This window comes from Panthera leo, chromosome A2, assembly GCF_018350215.1.
Source record: "Panthera leo isolate Ple1 chromosome A2, P.leo_Ple1_pat1.1, whole genome shotgun sequence".
Classification (NCBI taxonomy): domain Eukaryota; kingdom Metazoa; phylum Chordata; class Mammalia; order Carnivora; family Felidae; genus Panthera; species Panthera leo.
Genome location: NC_056680.1, coordinates 30081565 through 30105966, shown reverse-complemented (window position 1 = coordinate 30105966; position 24402 = coordinate 30081565). Strand labels below are relative to the sequence as shown.

At 42.0% G+C, this 24402-nt stretch overlaps 1 protein-coding gene across 15 annotated transcripts in view; it reads left to right on the top strand.

The window, feature by feature from the left end:
- CADPS (calcium dependent secretion activator) overlaps positions 1–24402 on the top strand; it is a 481138-nt gene that overhangs the window by 121694 nt on the left and 335042 nt on the right. For all 15 annotated transcript variants that reach the window (XM_042929883.1, XM_042929885.1, XM_042929886.1 and 12 more), the window contains one exon: positions 3376–3708. In XM_042929883.1, the coding sequence (XP_042785817.1) occupies positions 3376–3708 (333 nt within the window). The remainder of the gene's footprint in view (positions 1–3375; positions 3709–24402) is intronic.

The following is a 24402-nucleotide window of genomic DNA, read 5'->3' as shown; positions in this document are numbered from 1 at the left end:
CGTGTGTTCCGCCTCTTGAAGGGTATTTGTGCACCTGCTGAAGTGTGATCGGGACACAGCTCAAAAGTGGCCGATGTTCCCTCTTTGTGACTATGAAGCAACAGCTTCACCGTCTTGTTTTACATCCCAGAACCACGTGGCTTGTGCACATCTCCACATGGTGGGTACTGGAACAGAAGTCAACTGTTCTTAATGGGTGGCTTGGTTCCAGGACCCAGCCAGCGCCAGCCAAACAACCAAGCATCCTTCCGCAGGCAGGAGAGGTTCTCCACCAGGCAGGTGAGACCCTTAGGGAAGGAAGGAACCAGGGTGAAGTAACAAACAACACAAACAAACAAAAACCCCACAACTACAACAAAAAAAAACATACCTTTATAATCAGCCAGTTTGAGTTACCAGAGTTACCTACCCCTCTCTAGAGTCTTGGTTTTCCAGTCTACAAGGTAGGCAGAATATAATGCCTACCTTCTTCATTCATTCCCTTTTAAAGGGCCAGGCTCTATACCAGAGATAGGTGACATTGTGGGGAACAAGATGAGCCCAGTCCTAATGGAGTTTAGATTTCAAGAAGGGAGACATTAAATACACGTTCACCCGATACTTGTTCAATTTTGGGTGGGATGAGTCTCCTTGAGAGGATAAAATGGGCTGTAAATCATGGTTACCTGGTAAGGGTCAGACATCGTGCCGGGTACTTTGTATGTAATAACCACAACCATGGTGGGGTTCCCATCCACGATGGTGACGTGGGAAGACCCTGAACTCCCCTCCTCCATGGAGACAACCCACATCTGCACCTATCTGTGGAGCATTTCCTCCTGAAGAAGAACTGAAGGCTGACTGAATAGCTTGTGCACAACAAAAGCCGAAGAGAGCACCCAGAGAACAGTAAGAGACGGGGACAGGGTAATGAAGGGGACCCACACCCCCAAAGCTCCCAATGGCTGTAGGAAGGGATAGTCCTGAGAGACCCGGAGCAGATCCCTGTGGCGCAGAAAAAAGCCGCAATTTAAAAGAGCAACGAGGAAAAAAACAAAAAAAAAGGGCAAGTAGAATAATACAAAGGGACGAGCCCTAGAACGCAGCAGCCAGCTGGCAGGGGAGCTGCTGGAATCCTCTCGGGGTCAGAGAGGCTGGTGGACAGCACAGTTTATACTCCCTCCATGTGACAGGAGTAGGGTCTGGACACCAGACCCTGCCTGCCACCTCAGCAAGCTCTGGGGGGGGGGGGGCCCTAGCCCACCCCAGCCCCACCCTTCCCTGCAAGCCAGCCCCAGCCCTGGGCGCACCAGGACACCTCTGGTCAGAGCTGACTGTAGCTCTAGCCGCTGCGACAAGGTGACCCAGGTCCAGAGCACAGCAGAACACATCGAGTCGACACCCCTTTGGCTTTGCGCAGTTTGAGCTAGGGCACCCCCTGCACACAGTCATCTGCGACCTCGACCTCGCTTCAGCCCCAGCTCCCCTCCCCCGTTAGGGCCCGCCCCCCCCCTCCCCCTCCCCCGTGCAGAATGCCCCGGGAAACGCCCTCCTTGTTTCCGGCCCGACTCCAGGTCATTCCCTGCATGAAGTGCCTCCGGGCTCTCCACCCAGAACCTCACCTCGGCTGGCTCTGCTAGCCCCGCTCGGACCCCCGGCTTGAGCGCTCGGAGACACCCTGGCTTGCGAGAGTTGGTGAGGATGTGGAGAAAGAGGAAAGCTCATGCACTGTTGGCGGGAATGTACATTGGTGCGGCCGCTCTGGAAAACAGGGTGGGGGTTCCTCAAAAAATGAAAAACAGAATTGCCACACGATCCAGCAATTCCACTCCTGGGTATTTACTGGAAGAAAACAAAATCCTAATGGGAAAAGATCTATGCACCCCTGTGTTCAGCGCAGCGTTAGGTACAGCAGCTAAGGTACGGAAGCAACCTAGTGTCCGTCCATAAATGAATGGATAGCAAACGTGGTACTTGTGTGGATACACGCACGGACACAGGAGAACATTACTCCGCCCTAAAAAGAATGAGGCCTTGCCGTTGGCTGCACCACGGAGGGTATTACTGCTACGTGAAGTCAGTGCAAAAGAACATGACAAATACTGGGGCGCCTGGGTGGCTCAGTCGGTTAAGCGTCCGACTTCGGCTCAGGTCATGATCTCGCGGTCCATCAGTTCGAGCCCCATGTCGGGCTCTGTGCTGACGCTCAGAACCTGGAGCCTGTTTCAGATTCTGTGTCTCCCTCTCTGTGACCCTCCCCTGTTCGTGCTCTGTCTCTCTCTGTGTCAAAAATGTTAAAAAAAAAAAAAAAAGAACATGACAAATACTGTCTGATTTCACTGATATGCGAAGTCCAAAACAAAAAGGCAGAAACGGACCCATACAGACCAAGAGCAAATGGATGGCTGCCAGAGGGGAGGGAGGGGGCCGCATGGGCAAAATGGGCGAAGGGGAGTGGGAGATACAAGCTTCCGGTTAGGAGGTGAGTAGGTCCGAAGAGAAAAAGCGGAACATAGGGAGTATAGTCAGTGGTGTGGTAGCAGGGTTTATGCTGACAGATGGTAACTACGTGGTGGTAAGCGTAGCATAACGTAGAAACTTGTCAAATCAGTATGTTATGTGCCTGAAACTAATGTAACATCATGTGTTGACTGTAGTTCAATTTAAAAAGTAAAAAAAAAAAAAAAAATAACCATAATAACAAGCCATCTGGCATTACTCTGGTCCACTTTTTAAAGTGGTTATCGTATATTAATCCATTTAACCCTCACTTAAAAATACCTATGATGCAGGGACACCTGGGTGACTCAGTTAAGTGCCTGACTCTCTGTTGCGGCTCAGGTCAGGATCTCATGGTTCATGAGTTCAAGCCCCGCATTGGGCTTAACCTTGAACAGTGCAGAGTCTGCTTGGGATTCTATTTCTCTCCCTCTGTCTCTGCCCCTCCCCTGCTTGTGTTCTTTCTCTCTCTCTCTCTCTCAAAATAAATAAATGAAACCAAAAAAATACCTATGAGGTAGACTACTATTATCCCATTTTATAGATGAAAAAAACCTGAGGTACAAAGAGGTTAACTTGACGAGAGGAACACAGCCATTAGGTGGCAGAGAAAGGACCCAGGCTGTTTGAGTGTGGAGTCTGTGTACCGTATCCCGCCTCTTGTGATATTACCGTCCCATTTAATCCCTTTAACAACCTGGTAAGTACTCTTGTTATTTGTGTTTTCTAGATTTGGCCACAAAAACAAAACACAGAAGTGACTTCTCTGAGTTCACCCAACTAGGAGGTAGTGGGGCAGGATACAGCCCACGCTGGTCCCTTCTGTGGTACCCAGGATGGCAGTCAGCCCCAGGAGACTGAGTCCCTGATATCTTTCTTGTCCCTGTTCCTGCTTAGGTGTTCCTGAAGAGCGACCGTGTGGCCCGCATGGTCCAGAGCGGGGGCTGCTCCGCCAATGACTCCAGGGAGGTCTTCAAGAAGCACATTGAGAAAAGGGTGCGCAGCCTGCCCGAGATAGATGGCCTCAGCAAGGAGACCGTGCTGAGCTCCTGGATGGCCAAGTTTGATGCCATCTACCGTGGGGAAGAGGACCCCAGGAAGCAGCAGGCCCGGATGACAGCCAGCGCAGCCTCTGAGCTGATTTTGAGCAAGGAGCAACTCTACGAGATGTTCCAGAACATTCTTGGGATCAAGAAGTTTGAACATCAGCTCCTATACAATGCATGCCAGGTAAGGTGTTTGTTACCTGGGCCCAGCGCTGTGAGTGAGTAGGGTCACATTATGACTTCTGCATGCCCTAGGCACTGTTGTCTTCAGGGGACGTTTCTTGATTTAAAAAAAAAAAAAATTAATTAGAAGTTATATTTTACAACTGCATTGGTAAAAATTGAATATAATCTAGGCCAGAATATGTTCATGTTCATCTTCTGGTTTAAAAAAAAAAAAAATGAAAACATTTTTGCAAGCTCCTAAAAGTCTTGTGGCCCCTACGTACTGTGTACAGCCTGTTTCATAGGTAGGTTGGTTTTAGGAGTAAGGACTGACTCCTTTGTGTTTCCTGAAAAAGCTGAAAGCTCAAAATAATTTTTTAAAAAAGATTGTTTTGCTGTTGAAGTATATGATGCTTACCAGGTGAGTGGCTTATGATTCCTCAGCTTGGGAGACAACTGAACTTAGTACCTCATCATCAAGAGTAATTATTTAAAATAGAAAGCTTCCAGAAGGCCGGAGTGTATCACATCATTAACAATATATTAGTCACACTATGAATTCCAAGTGGATTTGAGGGGGCTAGCTGAGACTCTGCTTGGACCCATCCAAAGTGGGTCTCTATTTTCTCTGGATCAGGGGTTATCCAGTCAACAAATACTTCGCAGCATCCACAGATTTTAGTAAGTGTCCCTTGGGAGCATTTTTCAAATTCACATCCCCAAGCCCCAAACCTAGAGAGTCTAATTCTGCATTCTCAGGACAGGGCCCAGGAATCGGCACTTGAAACTAGGGCTTCCCTTCCTGGTAGTTTTACTGCCCTTCTCCTTCTAAGAACCATTGAAGACACCCAGTTGTGCCCTAATTTCCCTGGGCTAACTCTGCCCCTAGCATAGGTTAAATTAAGACACTATAGTGTATTGGCTGAGTTGTGCCTTGCTCAGAATCAGACAGACCGAGGTAAATCTTACTATGACCTTCACCAGTTTTGTGGCCTTGGGGAGTTAGTGAACCTCCTCACCCATGAGCTTGGGATGAATTTGTTCTAAGGGTTCAATGTGTATGAAGCCCAGAGCAACATGGGACACTTTATAAATGGTAGCAGTTAAAATATATGATAGTCTACCAGAAGAGGCAAAAAATCAACAGACAGTATCAGAATAGTGCCATACAAACTTAACATAAGAACTACAAGATCTTAGGGTGCCTGGGTGGTTCAGTTGGTTGAGCATCAGACCTCGGCTGAGGTCATGATTTCACGGTTCGTGGGTTCGAGCCCCGTGTCAGGCTCTGTGCTGACTGCTCAGAGCCTGGAGCCTGGTTTGGATTGTGTGTCTCCCTCTCTCTCTGCCCCTCCCCCTCTCATGCTCTGTCTCTCAAAAATAAATAAATGTTAAAAAAAATTAAAAAAAAAAAAGAACTACAGGATTTTGAGGCTTACTTCTTTCCTTCCTCATGGCTACTTTCTAGTTCAAGGAACCAGCATCTCTTATAGGATGACCACAGTGTCAACCCAACTGGTGACCCTGCCTCCCCTCTTACCTCACAATAATATGCCCACCACACACCAGCTAGAGCAAGTTTTTTAAAATATAAATTGGACCTAGGGCACGTGGGTGATTTAGTCACTAAAGTGTCAGATTCTTGGTCTCAGCTCAGGTCTTGATCTCAAGGTCATGAGTGCAAATCTCGCATGGGGTTCTGTGGTAGGTGTGGAGCCTTTTTTTTCTTTTTTTTTTTGACGTTTATTTATTTTGGAGACAGAGAGAGACAGAGCATGAACAGGGGAGGGCCAGAGAGAGAGGGAGACACAGAATCTGAAGCAGGCTCCAGGCTCTGAGCTCTGAGCAGGCTCCAGGCTCTGAGCCCGACGCGGGGCTGGAACTCATGGACCGCGAGATCGTGACCTGAGCCGAAGTCGGCCGCTTAACCGACTGAGCCACCCAGGCGCCCCTGGAGCCTTCTTAAAAAAACAACAACATATATTGTATATGATATGATATGATATGATATGATATGATATGATATGATATGGATAACATTGCTTTTCTGTTTAAGAATTCCAGTAGCACCCCAATACCTTTAAAGTGACATCCCAGCTCCTCACTAAGGCTTGAGGCAATGCATGAACCACTCTTGCTCACCCCGTTTTTCCCACACGCTCGCTCACTGGCTTTCATTCTGTCTCCCCAGCACACCAAATTGATTCTGGGTCTTTGCATTTGCTTCTCCTTCAGCTTAGAATGCTTTTTGCCGAGACCTTTCCATGACTGCCCCAGCTTAAATGTCAAGTTCTCCAAGAGCTCTTCTAAGACCATCCCATCAAAAGTGGGTTTTTTGCCTACATCTCACATTCACTCTCTATCTCATCCTTTGTTCCATTTTTATCCTGGCTTTTACCACTATTTTCTATTCCTTGTTCATCTATTTTTACCTGTTTATTCCCTGTCTCACACTTAGGAAGGTGGTGATTCATCTTTGCCTTATTCACTAGTATTTCCATGAAACCCTGGCATGAAACAATTCTCGGCACATAGAGGTGCTCAGTAATTGCCTACTGAGTTAATAAATGGATGATTGCAGTTTATTTTAACTGGTAGATAGGGTCTTGTTATCAACCATTATGGCTCACCCAGAACTTACCGGATATTTTAGTAAGTAGGAATCTGTTTATCATTTCATAATACAATATATACGTTATGTTCCTATTTTCTACTCAGTCGACTTCAATTCAGAATGCTGATTGCCAACCCAAAGGTTGATATTTCCTTTGCTGGGTCGAGAAATATTTTGAAATGACCAAATAAATCTCAATATGAAATTAAATTAAAATTTTCTTTTTGTATCAAATAATTGCTACATCCCTACATGGCACTTTTAGAATGGGGTAAGCAATTGGTATTCCTACCTATCGCCAGGACCACCTTTTCTCCCACAAGAATATGGGTTGTCAAATGACCTGCTTGAGTTATGAGTAACCCTCAGAATGACAGAGCTGGTTAAGGGTTCCTAAACCTGCTAGTCACAAAATGATTCCGGGGATTAATTTTTCTTCTTATTACAACAGCTTATTGTATTTATTTTCTGTCCTTGTTCAAACAGCAGCATTATTGGAATGAATGCGTCACCATGCCAGGTCTCATCTCCCTGTTTTTGGTTAAGTGGCAGGACTATGTTTTCCCCTAAAAATGAATGATTTAGGCTCATAATTTCAACATGTTTTCCATGAGTTAGACAAGAAATATAGTACTACTGTTGACCTAAACAAAGAGGTAACTGAGGCAAGCTCAAAATTGTTAAAAAGATGAGTGTATTCAGGAATAGCACAGGAATTGCAACTCAGGGCACACAAACTATAGGAAGCTGCAGGCGAGTCTGTTGAAGGTTTGGAGTAGGCTGTATTTAAATCAGTCTCTCAGTCCTTAAGTGTTATTTTCCTAAGGACACACGCATGAGATTTTTCCATTTTATGTCCTCTGGTTCCATTTTAGACTGAAATTCCTTCCCCCTTCCCCCTTTTTATCAAGATCTTTTTCAGGAAACACCTCTGGTCAATTATGTCATTCAGATTTTTTTTTAAGTGTAATTGGCTCCTAGATAGCTTGTATTCTACGTCCCATGGAGCTTAGGAAAGTAGTGCACAGGTGTCTTCTCCCATTAAGCTGAGGAGGACCATCCTCAGGGGTCTTGTCCCATGGAGGAGGGCGATGATATAGAATTTCACTTGCCTCTCTTGAACAACAAGAACATTGAGAATGAAAAATCTCAGCTATATCCCTCTGATGGAGGACAGTTTAGTTCCCACGGTCAGTTGAATTCTAGCAAAGGTCTTTGAAAGGAAAAGAATTTTATTTTGTACATACATTTGGGAATAAGGCATTTTTTGACTGATACCAAAGAGTAGACGTTTAATTAAAAACTTAATCTAGGGACCAAAAGCCCAGTGATAGCTATTGACTGAAATGCACTTCTCGACCAGCTTCCCCACCTGCTATATTTAGCTGATCAAAAATGTCCCAAGTTCCAGGAGCCTGGTCAACTACTGCTAGCAACTTGATATTGTCCTTCATTATTTTTAGTTCTTGTGTTTATTTTCCCTGACTTACTGGCCTAAAAACAAAGTTCTTCTCCAAGTAGGGCACGGGTTCCTCTCTGCTGAACAGTGAAGAGGGTAAGGGCTCTGTAGTTTTTGTAGGGCTATTTCTGCTAGGCTATCTGTTTGGGTTTGTTGATGTTCAAAAGCTCAGATAAAAACATTGAGAGTGGTAGAGATAACTATAGAAAGATTGTGAATTACTTTTTCAAGGTCTGCTACTCCAACCTAAGCTAAAAAGGTTCTGATGGAAGCCTGCACCAAACCCTTTCTATCTACTCTAGAGTTGTATGTAACCAGCTATCCAAAATCATAACCTTCAAAGTTCTGACATGTCTTTTTAAATTGATAGAAGACCACAGATTAGGTATATAAGCAGTAAAAGGAAGAGTTTTTCTAATTTCAGGGTCAGAAGTGAGGCCAATTATCCCCAAACGTCTCTTCCAGTTAAAGGGAAGTGTAGGCAGTGGGATATTTCAGACTTAAAAAAGAATGAAATCTTGCCATTTGCAAAAACATGGATGGATCTGGAGAGTGAAATAAGTGAAATAAGCCACTCTGAGAGAAAGACAAATTTTAGTCACAGGTTGCTGTTGGGTAATGTAGTCTAAGAAAATTTTACCAGGCAAGAGATAACATATTTTAAAAACCATAAATGTTTTCATGTTCTAAAGCTATATACACTGAATGTTCAGATCAGTATTGTGTTCTTCCTTGAGATCTTGTTTTTCTATACAACAGTTTGGAGGGGGGGGAATGAAGCATTCAGAGAACTTTGCTTCCAGGGAAAGTTTAAAGTTTAGCATTAAATTAGACCTATTAATAACATCAAATAAATAAATAAATAAATAAATAAATAAATAAATAAATAAATGGAAGTGTAGGGTACATGTTTCTTCCGCATCAAAAGAAATACCCAGTGTCTTCTAAGGCACAGTTGGGTCTCTTTGCCCAGATATTTTTAGCTGGAATAAAAGAGGGGATCTCATGATCAGAAATATAATCACTTATTCAGAGCACACTATAATCTGATTCACTAGCATTGTGGGAATGACTACGTGAGCACCTTATATTTTTGTAGATCTGAAGTAACGAGAGAGCTGTTCTAGTATAGGTAAGATTTTGGTAGAGATGCAGAAGATTTCTAGGAGAAAAATAAGTTGAATTAAATTTCCTCCATTCCCCACATTTGTTTTTTGTTAATTCCCAGTTAAGTCCCAATGAGTGGGAGCACATCAGTTTCTCATTTTCTAGTATTATTAGTTTTCATTGCCCCGCTATAAAGATACATTAAGGTGATACAGTCTTCTAGATTCCTATGGGAGTGAATTCATGTTCACCTGGATTATATAAAATAGTATAGTTACAAATATTTAGTGGGAGCTATCTAAGAGTTTTGCCATTCCCATCATTAAGTTTTCAAAACATAATGATTTTGGGTAAGCGTCCAAACCTGAGTGAGGCGTATTCCATTATGATTAGGGAGTACTTGAAGGAAAGCCTTAATATTTGGTGCCAGTTTTCTGAAAGGGAGGACATGTGTGGTTTCACAGGTATCAAAGGAAAATCCGATATTCTTAGCAACTAGGTTTTGCCATCCTTCTAAAGATGGTGGTCAGGCCAACAATTCAGGTTCATCGTGAGTATATTTGCTCTGGCTCAAATCCAACAATCAATTAGGTTAGCAGAATCAAAGAGTCTTTTGAAGTGGGGTAAAAGGATGTTTAAAGCTAAAGGAAATTGGGGCGCCTGGGTGGCGCAGTCGGTTAAGCGTCCGACTTCAGCCAGGTCACGATCTCGCGGTCTGAGTTCGAGCCCCGGGTCAGGCTCTGGGCTGATGGCTCGGAGCCTGGAGCCTGTTTCCGATTCTGTGTCTCCCTCTCTCTCTGCCCCTCCCCCGTTCATGCTCTGTCTCTCTCTGTCCCAAAAATAAATAAAAAACGTTGAAAAAAAAATTAAAAAAAATAAATAAAGCTAAAGGAAATAATGTTAGAAAAACTAGGGAAAGGATAACTGAAAGTCTGAATGACATGGTTCAACTAAATATAGAGTGAGAAGAGAGAGGCCTGGTGCAGATATCTTGGGTAAGCTATCTACTTTAGATATCAGATACTTTAGTGACTATAAATCTTCAGTTTTAGGTCACTATTTGGGGCATGGGTCCATTCAAGTTTGGGGGCTTTGCTTAGATGTGACACTTGTATCCAGGAGTCTATTCCTTGAATTTGGCTGCACAGGATTAGCAGCCTGTGCAGCCAGGCTGTGAGGAACCTTTCCAGCAAGGTTGAAGAAAGTCTTTTTGGAGATGTATTTTCCAATAGATGAACTCTCTAGGCTGTTATGTGTGATGCTTGATGTTTTCATCTCCTGGGAGCACTGTGGAAAGGTTTGTTCTATCAGAGCATGATTACTTTTTTATAGACTTCATTGGGCCTTTGCAAAATTGAAGTATATCGCCCTTTATTTATTTATTGGGGGCAAAATAAGCAAGGCCTAAATGTATCAACTGCCCTGTAATTATTTCAAAAGGCAAAAAAGGTTATGTATCCCAATGGTAATTGGTCTAAGATTTAGAAGAACCAATGGTAACGCTTTTGGCCAGAGTACTTGGAAGATGTCAATTAAGCTAAGTCTTAATAAATCCATTTGTACATTCAACCAATCCCGAAGACTGGGGATAGTAAGCACGGTGAAAGTGCTACCGAACTGGCAAAGCAGAATGGCTTGTTGAAGGATTTGACCAGTACAGGGGGTTCCCTAATCTCTGTGAAGTACAAGGGATGTTCCCCAAGTGGGAATAGTCTTTTCTAATGGGACTTCAGGTACAGAAGAGGCCGTTACCTGTCTACATGGGAAAGCTTCAGTCCATTGTGAAAACATGTAAACCGTTACTAGGATGTAATTACAGCCATGAGATGGGGGCAATTGTGTGAAATCTTTGCCAAACCTCAGATGGTTCATTGGGTAAATTAAAATGTTAAGGGGCAATCTGGATAGGCTTCCCTGGGTTAAACTTAGGACAGGTGGAGCAGTCACAAGAGGTACTTTTTGTGGTGTTGCCAATGTTTCCCCAACAGTATTGATTCATGAATGTTATTTTCACAGTTGGCCAATGATTTAATTCATGTACGGTAGTTAAAAATGGAAATTTTAAAATTTCTGGCAGTAACAGTTTGTTGTTGGGTCTGAACCAGACTTCCTTTTCTTCATGATACCAACAGCCTTTAGATCTCCAATTTTGTTTTTCCTATTCGGGGTCCAATTGTTGTATTTTGCTGCTCAATTTTCTTTAGCCAGCCTGAGGGTGAGTTGTTTTCTGGACCATAACAGGTTTGCTCCATGAATCCCAAAAAGCAGCATTTTTTAGTTGCTTGTTTGGTTGGTTGGTTGGGTTTTTTGTTATGTTTTGTTTTTATTTTTGTTTTTGTTTTTTTTGTGGAGACATCAATGAGGTGGTTTCCTTTGGCTTCCTGGGAGTCAGGCTTAGAATGCCTAAAGACGTTAATAATATCTAGAGCTGCTGGCAAAAGCCTAGCATATAATAAATTTTGGGCATAAGGACCATTTTAAATTTTGTCTCCCCTGAAAGTAAGGAAACCTCATTTCCATCGCATTCCAAAATCATGGGCTACTCCAAAGGCATATTGACTATCAGTATAGATGTTTGTGGCTCTACCTTTAGCAAGAATATATACTTGAGTAAGAGCATATCATTTAGTTTCTTGGGCTAATGTGGCCAAAAGGAAGTGAGCGGCCTCAGTGGCTTCAAAAGGATTTGATATTGCATATCCAGAACAATGTTGACCATTTTCATTTTTCAGGTAAGAGCCATCAATAAATCATGAGAAGTCAACATTGGTTGAGGGGGTTTCTTACAAGTTATCACAAGAAGTTCATAGGTAGTCCATCAAAGTTAAACAGCATGGGCGGGGTTTCATTTATGGAAGAAGGTAGAAGGGTAGCACTGTTGAAATTATTACAATGAATAAGAGTGATATGAGGGGTAGTTAGCAAGAGAATTTCCTAAGAAGATGGCTTGCTGAAAGGTGTTGGGTGCAGTGTGAGCTTAAGAGAGCTTCGACAGCATGAGGTACAAAGATGGTAAAGGACAAACCCCATGACTGTTTCTTCAGTGGCCTTAACTAGAAAGCCAGTCCAAAGTCATCAGGGGTAAGTAACCTCAGGCCACGGGATCTGCAGTAACTCAAACGTTGGTTATTAGCTCCCATGTTCTGGGCTAAGTATTATGAATGCATTTCCTTCTTTTTTATATACAAAAAGGAAAAAATGTAGCTAATAGTCTGGATGACCAAGGGCGAGTAGATTTACTAAGTTTTTCTTCAGAGTTTTAAAGGCCATGTCAACTTGGTTTCCCCAGATAATGGGGTCAGGTTTAGTGGTTTTTAATAAGACATAGGTACTGGGCCATTATAGACAAGTTTAGAATCCAGTTCCAAAAATAACCAACTGTCACAAGAAAACCTGTCATTGACATTTGGCTTTACGTTTGGGGAACCTCAAGATGCCATGAAATTTATTAGGATCTAGATGTAACCGTTCTTTTGAGACTAAATACCCTAACTATCAGACTCGAGTTTGAACAAATGGCAACTTTTCCTTTGAGACTTTGTGTCCCTTAATTGCTAAGAGTTTTAACAGGTGCATACTGTCTTTTTGTGAGGAGGCTTAGCAGGGTGAGCAGAGAACTAATTCATCTATCTATTGTAGTAAGGTAAGGCATCTACAAAACTTTGTATCAAATAGGTCAGCTTCAAAAATTTGTGGGAAGTAAGGACTCTCAATAAAATCTTGAGGCATTACTATCCAGGTATACTGTCCTTTTTGGTAAAGACAAAAAGATATTTGTTAGCCTTATCAACTGGAATGCTAAAGAATGCACTGCATAGGCCGATTACGATGAAAATTTTGCTTTCAGTAGGGATAGATGCCAGTAACTCTGGGGATTAGGAATGACAAGATGGTGAGGAATAACGATGTTATTTATTGCTCAGAAATCTTGGACAAATTTCCATCCTTGACCACTAGGTTTTCTTACAGGTAAGAGAGGGGTATTAGGATTGCAAGGGGATAAGAAATACCTGTGCTTTATAATCTTCCATGGTACATCTATTGCCCTATAAACTTCTTTGTTCATAGGGTGTTGACTGATTCTGGGGAGAGGTTTTGTGGCATCAATTTGGATCTTAATTTGGGGCACCATGAATTCTGCATGTGTCCTTAGAGGATTTTGCCTGTAGAGCAGGGTACTAAACCTAATAATGGTGATGAGTCTGAAGTTTGATCTTCCCTTGTTGGTAAAGTACTTGTGAAAGTAATAGGGTTTGGATTTTCTTGAAGATTAAATTCAGTGGATTTAAATTCAGAGGAGTCTAACTCAAGAGTTATCTTCTCCCTTTCCAGAAAAGGAAATGGTAATGCAATACTTTTCTAGGAAACCCTTGCCCTAATAACTGGATGTGAGCTGATTCACTGAGGAGAAATGGAAGTTTATCTTGCAAATGTCCCAAGCAGAAGTGTATATGTTTGTAAGTAGGAACACACTGTGGTTTATTTGAGGCCCCCCCTTACTTGAATGAATGTATTACTCCAAGGGGGGATTGTTTAATTGCAATGGGGTTGGGCACTGTGATAGAGTAGTTCTTGTGTCGGTTAATATTATAAGAGTTTCATCCTCATTCTGGAGAGTAGTTTCCAGAATGACAAACAGTCCCTGGGTTTCCTTAGAGCCTCATCCTGGGGATGAGTCTGACCCTTGGCTCTTGGAAAGATTCATCATCTGAATCTTTTTTAATTTGTAGCAGTCCTTTCTCTGATTGCTGTTTTTTTTTTTGTGTGTTTTTTTTTTGTTTTTTTTTGTTTTTTTTATGATAATGACATAGTCCAGTCAGAATTTGCTTGGGAGATTTCATCTGATGAAGGTGGGGATTTAAAATTTTAGTTACCCTTCTTTGGGAATCATCTTCTAGGATGTGGGCTAGCTGATTAGCTAGATTGACAAGATCAAGGTTGGTATGGGTTGTCTTGACGAACAGAGATAGGTCTCTGTTTAAATCACTTATAAACATTGAATTAAAGCCTACTGTGGTAGCTTGAATGTCTATAGGGTGTCCAGAATTTGCTTTTACAAAAATTTGGAGTATGCTATAGTAATCATGAATGGATTCATCAGACTTTTGGGTACATGCCTGAATTTGTTGCAGTCTCCCAATTTAGGGAAAGCCCTCAGAATGGCCAGATGCAGCCTTTTAACTATGACACAAGCTTGGTCATGTAAAAGAGCTGGTGGTTGACTTATTTGGAATTCTAAAGGTGGTTTGCGGCTTTCTCAGTTAGCAGCTTTCATCCAGTGCTGGGCTTGACCTTCTCCAACAAACATATAGACTAATTGATAAAGATTGGAGACATCAGGCGGATCATTTTGAACGACAGTATTGAATTCTTCAGCCAATCTATGAGGATCCTCACTCACACTGAGAAAATCTGTTACTGTAGCTCTAAGTTCAGCTTTAGTGCATGGGACATAAGAAATTAATAATGTAGCAGGATCCTCAGAAGTTCTGATTCTGAAAGGGGGAGTTTTAACAGGCTCAGTTGGCAAGGTTTCAGCACTAGAGAAGAAGGGGAGTTGGGATAAAAGAAGGGGTTATAAGAGGGCAAAGGTGGGTATAGCAGAGCTGGAGCAGTGGCGTTAGGAGAGACCTCACTGCTGCCGCGAGGGAGAGACTTCAGATGCTTCTTTATTTGCTCTTACTGCTTGTTTACTTCAGTTAACTTAAAAGTAGTATTTTGTAGACAGGTAATTTTAGAACCCCAAATACTTTTAGAGCCTCTAGGTACCAATTAAAATAGCTATCCCGTTCAGATTGTTTGTTCTCTTGCCATGGACTTCTAATTTAGTCCAGAGAAAAACGAGTCTGGGGAGACTGAAGGTTCCCCGTAATAGCCATTGAAGTTCTACATTATCCTTAGTGAGGTGGTCCATTCAGTCAAAAAAGGACACGAGGAGAGACCATAGTTTTTTAACATAAAACCAGCTGCAGGCCCTGAGGGAAGGCCACCCTTAGAACATTTAGATGATTGGGATCCCAAAACTTAGTGGTTTTCCTGAGAGCCAAAGAAAAATCACTCAACAGCCTGATGGGTATGTTTCAGGGTTGGATGTAGTGTTTTGGTTTACCGTGTGCCTTTCATGAGATGCATTTTTGTTTTTCCTGGCAGACACCCTTTCCTCTAATTTTCTAACTGGTGACCAGGTGTCCCTTGTTGTATAGAAATTATCTTGCAGTTGAGAGACAAGCTAATGTCACTATGGCCCTCTGTGACCAACTTACCCTCTCGGGCGGGGCTCTTGCTCTGGGGACTGGTCTCTCATAAGGAGGTGGTGAGTGTTGTTGTAGCATTTATTGTTCTACCCATGCCCACCAGTATGACTCCATTTTTCTTTCTCTCAAAACTTTAAATGGAATTTTACCAAAATTTTAGCGTACTTCAAATAGGTACTTTAAATACTTAAAATGCCTTTACACAGAGCTTGAATCAGAAAGCTCCACCAAGGGGAGGGACCTCAGAATCCAAAAGAATTCACCAAACTGAAAGTAGACAGTGACTCATGGAAGCAGTGAGCTCAGGAGGCTCATTGTGGCTTGCTTGACTCTGAAGGTTGTCATCCTTCAGGGGTCATCTCCTTCTGATGCCACTTCTGATGTCAAGAAATCTTGACCTAAATGAAGAGGTACACTGAGGCAAGCTCAAAATTGTCAAAAGTTTATTCAGGAACAGTAGAGGAATTGCAATTCAAGATGTGCGAACTGTACCAAGCTGTTGATGAGTCCACTGAGGGTTTGAGATGGGCTGTATTTATGAACAGGGAATGTAAAGAACAGGGAGTCTAGTTAGTCTATTAAAATTAAAAAACAACTGGAGACCAGCTCTGGAAAGTTCTTGAGCAGACAAAACCAATCCAGTCATACAGAGCTCAATTCAGCTTATTTTGTGAGACCAACCCATAATTTCATTTTTATGCGTCTGGAAACCATAAGCAAAACTTCCCAAGATTGAAATGAGGTAAACCCTGACCAATCCCTGATCATTTAAGAAAGTTCCAATATTATCAGTTTTCTGTAAATCAGGCATTTACAAGAAATCATTCTCCCAGGCCTTAAGTTTTATTTTCCTAAAAGTACGTGAGTGAGATTTTCCATTTTATGTCCTCCAGTCCTATTTTAGATTAAAATTCTTTTACATTATAAAAGAATAATGTCTTCTCACCCAAGACTAATAATTGCCCCCCTCCCCCCACCCCCAGCTAAAAGAGAATTATAGGAAATGTAAAGGAAAGTGCTTCTTAGGACAGAATATTTAAGGCATGTAATATATATTTTTTTTAACATTTATTTATTTTTGAGAGAGAGAGAGACAGAGCTCAAGCGGGGGAAGGAAGAGAGAGGGAGACACAGAATCTGAGGCAGGCTCCAGGCTTTGAGCTGTCAGCACAGAGCCCAACGCAGGGCTCTAACTCATGAACCATGAGATCATGACCTGAGTCGAAGTCAGACACTTAACTGACAGAGCCACCCAGGCGCCCCTCAGGCTTGTGATATTATGTTCTACACTCCTATTCAGACAATACAGTTGATTATTGCTTCATGGTTCACATTAGTAGAAATTAGGACGAAGAGCATATACAGGTGATTCACGAAAGAAAAAGTATGAATTAATTCTAAACACATGATGATTTTTAAATTCCATATCTTCAGTAATCTGAGTTATATAAGTTATTGGTAAACAATAAAAGCATTTTTTTTTAATTTTTTAATGTTTATTTATTTTTGAGACAGAGAGAGACAGAGCATGAACGGGGGAGGGGCAGAGAGAGAGGGAGACACAGAATCGGAAGCAGGCTCCAGGCTCTGAGCCATCAGCCCAGAGCCCGACGCGGGGCTTGAACTCACGGACTGTGAGATCGTGACCTGAGCTGAAGTCGGACGCTTAACCGACTGAGCCACCCAGGCACTCCTAAAAGCATTTTTTAAAGTTAACATTGGTAGTGGTAATACACTGCAGATGATATAGGAATGGGTATTCTCAGAACTTACTGTTGGAATAATTGATTATTGCAAATTTTTCTGTAATCTGTTAATTTACAGTACAGCAGCTTTATAATGGGCAAATCTTTTTCTTTAAATGTTCATTTTTGAGAGAGTACAAGCAAGGGAGGGGCAGAGAGTGGGGACAGAGGATCTGAAGTGAGCTCTGTGCTGGCAGCAAAGAGCCTGATGCTGGGCTCGAACTCATGAACCGTGAAATCGTGACCTGAGCCAAAGTTGGACGGACTCAACCAACTGAGTTGCCCAGGGCAATGGGCAAACCTTTTAACGTCAAGGCTCTACCTCTAGCAATATGTTATGTGTAAATACTCAGAGATGTGTACAAACGAATGAAGCCCAAGGATGTTCACTGCAGAGTTCCATATAACAGTGAAAAACTGGAAACTAATTCCCAACAGTAGATTAACTAATTAGATATTGATTTAACCATATGAGAGAATACTCGTTAGCCAATAAAAGAGCTGTTGAAGGAGAAATCTTACTATGTGGGAAAAGGTACACTAGATATTGCTAACTGGAAAGTCAGGCAAGGAAACAGTATGAAGGCATACTCTCTTTTTTTATGGAAAAAGTAATTGATGGGCAAAAAACAATATCTTAACCATGCTGATCTTTAGAGATAGCATTATGGTTGATTTTTAAGGTTTTCATATGTGCTCCTCTGTGTTTCCAAATTTTCTTCCCTAAACATATAGGTGTTTTGTCAATAGAAGCAAATGGCAAATATCTCAACCAGGAAGCTAGGAAAACCATAGGATAGGGAGAAAATTATCTTCTGCATTGTTTTCTAGATTGCAGCCATTACTCTACTACCTTTATGATTTTTACCATTTCCAAGCACTACCCGTATGATTATTTAATATTTTTTTAATTTTTTAATGTTTTTTAATTTATGTTTGAAGGGGAGAGAGAGAGAGAGAGAGAGAGAGACAGAGAATGAGCAGGGGAGGAGCAGAGAGGGAGGGAGACACAGAATCCGAAGCAGGCTCCAGGCTCTGAGCTGTCAGCACAGAGCCCGACGCGGGGCTCGAATTCATGAACCGTGAGATCATAACCTGAGCTGAAGTCGGACACTCACCCAACTGAGCCACCCAGGCATCCCTGATTATTTAATATTTCTAATTAAACTGATTCTTAACTTACGTTTTTAACCTGTCCTTATCTTTAGAAGTGATATATTCGACATCCCAGCTTTTATGTTCTAGTTATTCTTTTTGTTAAACAATATGCCTTAAAGCGAAACATAACCCTTAAAATAGAAGCTCTTCATCAGTTGGTCCTCTTATGTCATGTCACACCACCAGTGAGTGACTACCAGTGAGTGGGAGGCCTGGCTGGGGCGACCAGGGCCCTAATATGCTGAGGCTGGGTGGATGGAACTTTCTGACGCCATCCCTAGAAATAGCCTCAGACTGACCAGAACAGCTTTCACATGAAGTGTTCCCACGCCCTGCAATCAGATTTCAGAAATTATAGATTCACTCACTTACTTTCTCACAGAGTCCACTCAGCTCTTCAAAAGTCTTTCAACTCACAGGAGCAAAGATGCACAAGTAATAATGATACAGCTTACTTTCTCACTGTGCTCTGCTTAAATTGTTTCTTGTTTTGTTTTGTATTGTCTGGACCTCCTTCTCCTTATGAGGCAAAGCAATTCCCCGGTGCTTCCAAAATCAGAAACGTGCAGTGTTTTCTTCTTATGAATATCACATTCTAGTAGAAGCTGTGATCTGATTTCTGGTACCACTTTCTGAAGGTTCCCGTGATCTCTCTTTATGACTTTCTGCCAGTAAGTGAAGCTTCCATCTCAAATGAGAAAGGACGTTTGTCAAAGAGTGATTATATCAGTTACGTATCAGTTGTCTGTTGTGACATGAACCATGTCTAGAAAAACATTAAAAAGAAACCCAGAGAGGGTTAACAAATGCTTCCATATTTGTGGCATGAATTTTTAAAGTCTGTTTTGTGTATTTGAGAATACACCGTTCTATCTCATGGAAGAGTTTGCTCATAGTCAATCTAATAATCAATGTAAAATAATTGGAAACTTGTGTTATGAAATCTGTGTTGTTTTTATTACCCTAGACTCTTGAGAGGAAGCAGACAATTATGCAGCTATTTGAACATTTGAGTTGAATTCGAAGCCTAACTTTAACAGTAGGGTAACATCTTTTGAGATTGGGTTGCATCGTTGACAAATGAGACTAAGACAGACCTGCTTTCTGCCTTCATAAAATGCAAAGAGGACGGTGGTGGTGGTGGTGGTGGTGGTGTGGTATTTAAAAAGTTTTAAAAAGGCAAAGCACCAGTTCTCCCCCTTTCTCTTTAGTGGCCTCCAAATCTGGAGTTGGTTTGATGTCCAGTTGGACCAGATGTCTGCTGCTTCCTACCTACCCCTCTGCTTAACCGTATGAGTTATCCTTAATTGCTTCATTCTAAAGCATGTGGGTGTTTTCCCTTGAAAAAACAGTCCTGAGGTGCTTTTTGGGAGGAGGGAGGTCTGTATGTTCATATATTTTCAAATGCAAATGAGCTCTTCTTGAAGAACCCAGCTAATTTTTACTCATGGGGGAGTATGATTAAGGAAGTCAGTTGTTTCCTCCTGTTTCAATTCGGCTTTTGGAGAAAGGTATTTCCGGTTGTGCTGTTACTAATACATCTGAGGCTCCTGGAAATATCAGCATGTGACTTTAGCCTTCGCTCAGCCATCATTTGTGCCTAATGGCCAGCAGGGATAACGGGTATGCAGCTAACAGAAGACGACAGTGTTCTCTTCATTTATCTTCTCTGAATTTCTGGACTTTCTCATGTAATCTGGAAGCGTTGACTGGAAACACACGAATATGGTGTTCTGATCCATAAACACCTTTGCGTTTTCAATACTGAATTCCCCATTTTCAATATGTAAATTCCCCATCATTGCTGAAGTACTGATTTTCTTAACATTTCATTTCCTTCTCTCCAAACCATCTTCAATATGGCCTTTGATGATGTGGTCATCTTATTACCGAGCTATTTCCCTTAGACTTGATTAGCACTTGGCAGCTTTTCAGATAGTTTATTAGACTCTGAAGAGAAACCTCAAATTATTAAGCTTTCAGTTGTGACCAGGATTACTGGGTTTTATCCATACCTCCTTATGGAACCTTTAATCTATATATAAGTACATAGCTTTTACCTAATCCAGAAGTTTCTAGTAGATCTGTTAGCTAAGTATTTGCTTCTTGGGCCAGGCTCTATTTCTTAATCTGTTTCTTGGCTTTCTAACACCAGTACGATTCTTTGTACATAATGGCCTTTTAATATATATCTACGGAAGAAATGTTTTGAAATCTGAGGGGGGTGGCAATGGCAGTCTAGTATTTAACACTGTTACTTAGCAACATACTTTCATCATTCATTCATTCGTTCATTTGACAGATGTTTGAAGCACTTACCATGCATTAGACACAGCAAGTTAGATGCTGGCCGTAAATCCTAAACTTTCCTACTTTGTCATACAATGGCTCCTGACTATCTTCCTCCCTGCTTACCAAGTACACCTCAGGAGGCACCTGGGTGACTCAGTTAGTTAAGCGTTCACCTTTGGCTCAGGTCATGATCTCACAGTTCATGGGTTCGAGCCCCGCATTGAGCTCTGTGCTGACAGCTCAGAGCCTGAAACCTGCTCTGGATTCTGTGTCCCCTCTCTCTCTGCCCCTCCCCCACTTGCGCTCTGTCTCTGTCTCTCTCTCTCTCAAAAATAAATAAACACTAAAAAAAATTAAACACACCTCCCAAGGACTTTATAGGTGTTATCCTACTTATTGTATTTGCTTCCATTATATTGCTATGTAACAAATTACCCCAGATATCGTGGCTGAAGAAAATATCCATTTATTATCTCACAGTTTCTGTGAGTCAGAAGTCTAGGCACAACATAGCTGGGTTGTTTGCTAGGGACTTGGAGGTTTGAATTATGGCTCTGACTAGGCTGTGTTCTCATCTGTAGGCTCAACAGATAAGGATCTGCTTCCAAGCTCCCTCATGTTGTTGGCATAACTCATATCCTTGCAACTCTAAGACTCCACAAAGCCAGCAGCACAGAGACAGAGTCTCTGGTGCTTCAGGTCTAATATTTCTAGACCCTCTTTTTTTTTTTTTAATGTTTATTTTTTTTGAGAGAGAATGGGCACAAGTGGGGGAGATACAGAGAGAGAGGGAGACACAGAATCTGAAGCAGGCTTCAGGCTCTGAGCTGTCAGCACAGAGCCTGGCACAGGGCTCAGACCCATGAATTGTGAGATTATGACCTGAGCCAAAATGGATTCTTAATTGACTGAGCCACTTAGGCGCCCCAAGACGCTCTTTTAAAAGGATCATCTGGGGGGAAGCCTGGCTGGTTCAGTTGTTGGAACATGTGACTCTTGATCTCAGAATCGTGAGTTCCAGTCCCACATTGGGTGTATGTATGTATGTATTTACAGAGAGGAGAGCTTTTTTTTTTTCTATTGCTTATTTATTTTTGAGAGGGAAAGAGACAACATGGGTGAGGGGCAGATAGAGAGGGAGACAGGATCCGAAGTGGGGTCTACACTGACAGCAGCAAGCACGATGTGGGGCTCAAATTCATGAACTGCAACATCATGACCTGAACCAATGTTGGATGCTCAACCAACTGAGCCACCCAGGTGCCCCAAGATTACTTTAAATAAACAAGTTAATTAAATAAAATATCCTATAAAAATAAAGGATTATCTAATTAAGTCAGACCCACTGAGGATATTCACTCTTTTCTGTTAAAGTCAATTGATTAACAACTTTAATTACATCTGCAAAATCTCTTCCCTCTTGTTATGTGCTATTAGAAGAAAGTCACAGGTTCTCCCCACACTCAAGGGAAGAGACTATGTGACTCCCTGGGTGTCATCATAGAGTTTCTGCTACAGTGTTCTTCCCTCATCCCAGGTTTCTTTACATGAGGGACTCCTTCAAGTGTCAGTTTATTTTTTTAAATTTATTTTTATGTTCATTTTATTTTAGAGAGAAAGCATGGGATGGGGAGAAGGGCGGAGGGAGGGAGGGAGGGAGGGAGAGGGAGAGAGGGAGAGGGAGAGAGGGAGAGAGAGAGAGAGAGAGAGAGAGAGAGAGAGGGAGAGAGAGAGGGGGGGGGGAACCTTAAGCACAAAGCCTTCTGCAGGACTCCATCCCACCATCCTGGGATCATGACCTGAGCCAAAATCAAGAGTCAGATGCTCAACTGACTGAGCCACCCAGGCGCCCTTTCAAGTGTCAATTTAAATGTAAGTTTTTTTAAGACACGCTTTCCCTCATTATTCTGCCTGTAATAGACTTTTCCTTGCTTTGTTTTTTGTAACAGTGCCTTGTTAATTACCATCCTAGAACTAAATACAATCTGAAATTACCTTGGATACTTAGTCTTTTATTGACTATCAGACTACCTCGTTAAGAGCAAGGACTACAGGGGGCACGTAGGTGGCTCAGTCAGTTAAGTGGCTGACTTTTGATTTCAGCTCAGGTTATATCTCACAGTTCATGAGTTGGAGCTCCACATCCGGCTTTGTGCTGACAGTGTGGAGCCTGCTTGGGTTTCTCTCTCTCCCTCTCTCTCTCTGCCTCTCCCCTACTCACATGCTTTCTCTCTCTCTCAAAATAAATAACTAAACATTAAAAAAAAAGAGCTTTCACTACTATAGGGCTAACACTTGTCACAATGCTTGGCACACAGTAGATGTTCAACTAAATATTGACTAAATCACTTATTGCAAAGGACAAGGCATTGCTGGCCTGCTGGGGCTAAATGCCCATTTTCCATAAAAGTATGTGTTTGGTGTTTTTCTTTTTTTCTGGTTAGGCACAGTACAACAATGGAACAGGCATTGCAATCTGAGATCTGAATCCACTAATACCAATCCACTAATACTCCTATTTTATAGTGGGGATTTCACCTGAGGTTCTCTAGCCATGAACTTTCCCTTGGGTCACACTCAACCTTTCTCTCCAATCACAGGGTTGAAGGAAGAGGTACATAAATTAAATCTTGCCTTTCTAAAATCATGCACTGCCTTTAACTATCTTTAGCTATTTGTTGGGCTGCTGGTTTCAATGGATTTACTTGCCAGTTTACTTTAATTTCAGCATTTGTGGGGTATTGTCAGAGGTCAAGATGTGTAGATCATATGAGACGTTCTATTACATTAGTAGGGGCAAAATTAGAGGGGATTAAAGATGTAAGGGGCACAGAGACAGATAGCAGTATTTAGTTTCCCAGAGCAGCAATTGTTCCAGAGCAATGATTTGTCATGATGAGGGTATCAGACAATTCTTACTTCTGTATCAGTCCTTCCTAGATTACGTGGCAGATGTTTCTGTTTACCTGCACCTGCTGTTATTGAGAGACTAACTGCTATGGAAAGTTGAAATTGAGAGTGGCTCTCCTGCATCTGAAGAACAGGGAACTAGGTATGAAGTCCGCCTTCCAAACTGCTCTAGACATTTTAGCGATCTTTTCCTTAAGTTGCCAAGATGGAATCAAATACGCTCATCTATTCAAAGTCTTCTCATAAGCACTGAACCGCAAAATTGTAATCAGAGGCGTTAAAGAGGTGTACTCTCAGAAAAAGAGACACAGAAGTAGTATTTTCTACTTTTGCCACTTTGCACTGAATGATGGAAGCTTTTACAAACCATCTAACACGGCTTTGCAAGTAAAGATTTTTTTTACAAGTCTTCTGACATGGTTCACCAGCCCAGCCTCCCCGTGGTAATGATCTGAACTTACCTTCTTCCTGCAGCACAGAGCCTTCTTCCCTCTTTGGTGATTCAGACCTACCGTTAGCAGAAATGGTGGGTAGTGGAGTAGAGTGTACAGATTAAATTTTGTTAACCCTTTTAGTTTTTGGGTTTTTTTTTTTTTTTACTTTCTTTAACGTTTATTCATTTTTGAGAGACAGAGACAAAGCGTGAGTGGGGGAGGGGCAGAGAGCGAGGGAGACACAGGATCTGAAGCAGGCTCCAGTCTCTGAGCTGTCAGCACCGAACCCCACGTGGGGCTCGAACTCACGACATGAGATCATGACACCCAACCGACTGAGCCACCCAGGCGCCCCCAATCCTTTTAGTTTTAATCCTTTCCAAAAATATGCATAAAATATCTTCGTTTTATTTCCTGCCCAGCTAGTGAATGCTTCTGTGTTAGGGAGGCCTCATGATCTATCTTCCGAACTTCCGTTTGAGCAGTATTAATGCCTGCCAAATATGAAGCATTTACCGTGTTCCGAGCACTAAGCCTAGTGCTTTACATATATTATCATATCGAATCCTACAGTAAGCTTGTAAACTAGATATTTTTACCCACATTTTAATAAAGAGCCTAAAAGAGAGAGAGAAGTTCACTGAGTTTTCCAAGGTCAAACAGGCTGTCAGCAGCAAAACCAGGATTTGAACTCAAGCTTGTATGACTCTGAAAGAAACTTTTTAACTCAATTGCTAAAG